Below are 5,809 nucleotides of genomic sequence, written 5' to 3'. Positions count from 1 at the left end.
GATTACTGCAGTAGTGTATATCACTTGGACTGCACTTCTTTCAATATAACACACCCCCATGCCTACAAGTAGACTCATTATTAATTGGTTATTATGCATGCACAATTAAGAATTAACTGAGTCAACTACTTATTATGTGAGAACCAATTTTTACATGTGAGATGTGGTCTAATAAATATATAGAGGTATTACAGTCATTATGGCATGCACAACCCACGTATAGGGTTTTGTAGGAATGTAGGAACTCACATAAAGACAGCTAAACACAGGGTGAGGGTGTGCTGTATGCAGACTTGCATTGGGAACAACTCGCACAGATACAACTAAACACAGGGTGCTTATACAACGGGTAGTCATTTGACTATATATGTAGAAACATTTTAATGCATCTATGTAACCATGATCAAACATGAACAAGATTTTTATATACCATTTTGTTGCTTCGTGTGCAGAGAGGCAACGGCCGGTAGGGTCGTCTTACCGCATCCTCTGGGTGTGCATTTCGTCAAACAAACAAGTTACCTTCAAAGAGGCAATGGCCAGGATGAAAACTTTGGAACAGGAAATCTGCAACGCAGAAGATACAAGAACAGGGAGACACGAGAGGTATTCCCAACGAATGAAAGGTTGACACATCCAAAAGAATGCGAAGAAGAAGAAGAGCGGACAGGAAAATTCTTGCATCAATTAGAAAATGGTAGAGAGAAAAGAAGAACAGCTCAAGAGAAGGAAGGGACTCGTCAGATTTTTGTGTGACGATTTGCTGCCATGCATCCTTATTGCATCGTACGTCCCCGCACTCGATGTTGCACTGGATGACGCTCGCTTGAACAGCAGTGGTGGAAGTCGTTGTTGCCTACTCCTCAGTGGATGCCCCCGGCATACCCTGCAATTCTGGCTTGCGAGCATGTACATATACGTATATTTCTTTAAAAAAACAATACTTACCTGCGGTACCTGAGAGCCGAACGTGGAGAGGCAGCCCGCGAACCAGCGTCAGAGAAAGGCCCACGCGGCCCATGTAGCCAGCGACGGGATCACGAGAGACGGTACAGCGCCTCGGCTTCTCGGCCTATTCGCTTGCTCGTAAACGATCGTAAATTTCTAGCTAGAAACAGTGTTTTTCTCTCACACCAAACTAGCCAGCAGTAAATAATCCACGATCATTTACGGCCTCCCGAACAAGCCGTCTATTGACTAGTGCGCCGCGCCGCAAGTACGAGTACCGCTCGATCCAGGCATCGCCGTATAGGTACGTTCAACGGTTCATCTTCAGATCTTCACCGCTCGACAGCATACGCATAAGCTCCCAGATCCTCAGATTGACCACACCGGCGGCGGCAGCGGCAGCGCGCGGAGGCTTACGCTCAATTTGTGATCAGAGTTGAGGTGAGATTCAATATCTTTGCTCAAATTGATGTCTACTTTAATTGCTATTTGCTAAGCGCTAACATCGTAAAATAATCTATCACGCAGCAAGTTCAAGGGTTTGTCCCAGAGTCTATCATTAGTGAAAACAAAGTTATGAAATAAGATGTGAGATAATCTTTCGGATGATTGCTCATTTTCATTGAGCAGGATATTTTCTTTGAAGTTGATTGAGATATATAATCAATATATTTATGTCCCTTCAAAAACGTCGAATAAAATAGTCGTAAGTCTCTAGTACTCTTTTATGTCCATATTTCAATTATCGGTATGGCTTTTGAACTATTTATATTGTAATTAATCTATGAATTTAAGCCTTATCATGTTACTTAGTGCATATATACTGAATCACCTATCAATTTTAAAGTTATTACCAAAATGTTAAAATAAATTTACTGAATTGTATATGAAATTTTTTGGATGACGTACCCTAACCTAAAATCCTAGACTCGCCACCGCTGCTCCTAGTCTAGGAACATGAATCAGACCCGTACGTCCTCAAATAGGCGTTCTCTCTCCTTGTTGTAGCAAGGTAACAAACTGTGGTTAAATTAACTCAAAATAGACGGCGAATTAAAACAACTGCTTTGTACGTATGTACTCTTAGAATTCCACATTAATATGTCTATAATTTGTAGAATGGTAAGTTTTCTAGGAGCGGATAAGCTTTTTTTTATCCTACTACTTCCTACCATCGAACCTCGATCCACTCTAGCTAGTGTTTGTGTGGCTCACCATGCTACCTATGTCGAGGTGAACAATAACTAATTCCGTCACTCCGTGTGAGTATTTTTACCAGCACCTAACCGTAGAACGCTAGTATATGAAAGTATTTTATTTTATTTTTAGGAGCACCTAATCGTGGAACGCGGTATATATATATGAACCCAAACCCGTCTTGTGTGCTGCTACATTTTTTTTATCATATATATACGCATCCTATTTTGATGACTGTCGTCACGTACACATCACACACCCTCACGAGCGTTTGTCTCTCTCCGGGGAATCTTTAATCTCTTTCTCTAGCAGTCCGCAGACCGTAGTAGAATGACGTCTCCAAATAAACAAGAAATTTTTATCTAATTTGGCTGCTGCTCGAATCAAAACAAAGCTAACACGAAAAAAAGGAGATACCTATAGGCTATAGCTAGCCCCCCCGCGCCGCGCGTTGACCGGCCTGCGGGCTGCGCTGCGGCCACGACGACCGACTCCTCCACCGCCCGCCCGTCCACCGATGCTCTCCGTCTCCGGCCGCTATATATAAGGACACACCACCGCTCACCAACAACCGAGCAGCCCACCCATCCATCCCCCTCTGCACTTCTGACAACGAGAGCTCCATCGGAGATAGCACTGCTGACACACCCATGGCGTCGCACAACGGCGGCACCACCAAGCACCTAGCGCCGATGGAGGTCTCTGTGGAGGCCGGCAACGCCGGCGCCGCCGAGTATCTCGACGAAGACGGGCGCCCGCGCCGCACCGGCACGTTCTGGACGGCGAGCGCGCACATAATCACCGCCGTCATCGGCTCCGGCGTCCTCTCCCTCGCCTGGGCCATCGCGCAGCTGGGCTGGGTCGCCGGCCCGGCGGCCATGTTGCTGTTCGCCTTCGCCACCTACTACACGGCCACGCTGCTCGCCGAGTGCTACCGGACGGGGGACCCGGACACGGGGAAGCGCAACTACACGTACATGGACGCCGTGCGCTCCAACCTCGGCGGCGCCAGGGTCGCCTTCTGCGGCGTCATCCAGTACGCCAACCTCGTCGGCGTCGCCATCGGATACACCATCGCGTCGTCCATCAGCATGCAGGCCATCAGTAGGGCTGGGTGCTTCCATAAGAGGGGGCATGCCGTGCCCTGCAAGAGCTCGAGCAACCCGTACATGATCCTGTTTGGAGCCGTGCAGATTTTGTTCTCGCAGATACCCGACTTCGACCAGATTTGGTGGTTATCCATTGTTGCCGCTGTTATGTCTTTCACCTACTCCAGCATCGGACTCTCCCTGGGCATCGCACAGACCATCTGTAAGCTCTTGGTTCGATCAGCTTGGTTCAACCATCTGTGATTTAATTTGTTTGGATGCTCAGTTGCTGACCGGCTGTTTCAATTGCTGCAGCTAATGGTGGGTTCAAGGGCAGCCTCACCGGCATCAGCATCGGCGCCGACGTCACCTCCACGCAGAAGGTCTGGCACAGCCTGCAGGCCTTCGGCGACATCGCCTTCGCCTACTCCTTCTCCAACATCCTCATCGAGATCCAAGTGAGCAACAATCCCCTTTGTTGTGTTCTCTGCAACTGGATTCCATTCCCCTGTTTCTAACCAAGTCTGCTCCGGTTCTTCCCCACAGGACACGATCAAGGCGCCGCCACCGTCGGAGTCGAAGGTGATGCAGAAGGCGACGCGTCTGAGCGTAGCAACCACCACCATCTTCTACATGCTGTGCGGGTGCATGGGGTACGCGGCTTTCGGCGACAAGGCCCCCGACAACCTCCTCACCGGGTTCGGCTTCTTCGAGCCGTTCTGGCTCATCGACATCGCCAACATCGCCATCGTGGTGCACCTCGTCGGCGCGTACCAGGTCTTCTGCCAGCCCATCTTCGCCTTCGTGGAGCGCCGCGCTGCCGGTGCCTGGCCGGACAGCGCCTTCATCGCCCGGGAGCTCCGTGTCGGTCCGTTTGCCCTGAGCCTTTTCCGCCTGACATGGCGGTCGGCGTTCGTGTGCGTCACCACCGTCGTCGCCATGCTCCTGCCCTTCTTCGGCAACGTGGTGGGGTTCCTCGGCGCCGTCTCCTTCTGGCCGCTCACCGTCTACTTCCCCGTCGAGATGTACATCAAGCAGCGCCGCGTGCCGCGCGGCAGCACCAAGTGGATCTGCCTCCAGACGCTCAGCGTCGGGTGTCTGTTCGTGTCAATCGCCGCCGCGGCGGGCTCCATCGCCGACGTCATCGCCGCGCTCAAGGTGTACCACCCGTTCAGCAGTTAATTGCTGTGGCTGGAGTGGGTGGACGTATGTACTGCATGCAGCATTCATTGCGTTCGACGACTTTGGTCAATGGTACTACTTGCAAGGGTCAAGGGAGGGAGAAAAAAATGCAAGTGTGAGATGTTTGCATGGAGGCCCTTGTAGAACAGTGACGCTTATAATTAAGTAAAGGTGTAGGCGCCCTTGTGCACATGCTGGTCGCATTCCTTGGAAGACAAAGACAAGGGGTGGGTGCTTGTGATGAGGAGTCAGTCTGCTGTAGGTGTATGGAGCGAAAAAAGAAATGTTCCTTTCGAACTCTTTTTTTTTTTTTACAATTTTCTTTGTATGTTTTCGCCTAAAGTTCTGTTTCTGTAGTTTTATCGTGCAGCCTGTTGTACCGGGAAAAGAATATGAAGAGAACAGAAAGTTTCATATGATCCGTGCCACTGTTTTTTTAGGTTCGTAACAACGACACCCCGGCCACTGCCCACCAACCACAAAAATAAAAATAGAGGTTTTGTTTTAGGAGAAGCAAAAAAAATCTCAAAAACTGAGGGAGGAATAATGGAATATCATGGCTTGTATTGTATGCATTCATTTCGAAGAGAAATAAACAATTAATATCCTGCAGGTACATGCATATAGATTATTTCCGAAGAGAAATAAACAATATCCTGGATGGTACATGCATATATTTTATCCAATCCTATAAACTGAGGGTGCGTTCCATGTGCATTTCTATTTGGAAGAAAATAATATCCTTCAACATATAGTTTATGTAAAATTAAACGATGATATACGAACCGATCATAAATCAGTTGTTTGAGTTTCTTGTGGTGGAACCTGCCGTTCCATGTGCATTTTTCTAGATTTATTTATTTTAGGGCTAGGGTTTGCGGTGAGTGTGCGTGCGTGTTGTGGCATCTACGTTGTACTATGTATTTCTAAAAAAAATGGACAATGATAAGTGCATGACTGTACAAATATTTCAGTCTATCACTTATGGAAGATCCGAAAACAAAACAATATTTCTGTTTCGGTGCATCACTTATGGAAGGTCCAAAAACAAAACATGGGCATCATCGAGGAGTGCTCTTCAATTACTCTTTCTTGAGGAATAATTATTCCTTTTCATAAAAAAAGAAAACGGACTTCAATAACTAATATACGATGAGAAACTAGCTTTTCTTGGTAGGTTCCTATTTTGGTTCCCGCTTTTATCAACCGTACGTTCCTCAAGCAACTTGTCCAAGGTACAAATCCCTCGCATCAAAACATGCCTTTACCAGTACAAAACCTCTCCTTTTTTCTCAACAAAGACATTACCTTTTTTCCATTTCAAAACAAATTATAGGATGCTATATATATAATTTAGAAAAACGATGTATCTAGAAAAGTCAAAACATCTTATA

The 5,809-nt window shown here is 47.3% G+C and overlaps 1 protein-coding gene across 1 annotated transcript; it reads left to right on the top strand.

The window, feature by feature from the left end:
- The first annotated feature begins 2,657 nt into the window (after nucleotides 1–2,657).
- LOC136505114 (amino acid permease 3-like) lies at nucleotides 2,658–4,831 on the top strand. The gene is made up of 3 exons (XM_066500211.1): nucleotides 2,658–3,456; nucleotides 3,549–3,691; nucleotides 3,780–4,831. The coding sequence occupies exons 1-3, from the start codon at nucleotides 2,796–2,798 to the stop codon at nucleotides 4,413–4,415; spliced, it is 1,440 nt and encodes a 479-aa protein (XP_066356308.1). The 5' UTR covers nucleotides 2,658–2,795; the 3' UTR covers nucleotides 4,416–4,831.
- Nucleotides 4,832–5,809: the final 978 nt, after the last annotated feature.

This window comes from Miscanthus floridulus, chromosome 14, assembly GCF_019320115.1.
Source record: "Miscanthus floridulus cultivar M001 chromosome 14, ASM1932011v1, whole genome shotgun sequence".
NCBI lineage: Eukaryota > Viridiplantae > Streptophyta > Magnoliopsida > Poales > Poaceae > Miscanthus > Miscanthus floridulus.
The sequence above is the reverse complement of the archived record's forward strand: the minus strand, read 5'-3'. Positions and strand labels throughout refer to the sequence as shown.

Bases quoted from the DNA above. Each gene is read 5' to 3' on its own strand.
- LOC136505114 (XM_066500211.1), top strand. From the start codon at position 2,796: ATGGCGTCGCACAACGGCGGCACCACCAAGCACCTAGCGCCGATGGAG. The intron at 3,457-3,548 runs GTAAGCTCTTGG...CAATTGCTGCAG, and splicing joins GGGCATCGCACAGACCATCT to CTAATGGTGGGTTCAAGGGC. The intron at 3,692-3,779 runs GTGAGCAACAAT...TCTTCCCCACAG, and splicing joins ACATCCTCATCGAGATCCAA to GACACGATCAAGGCGCCGCC.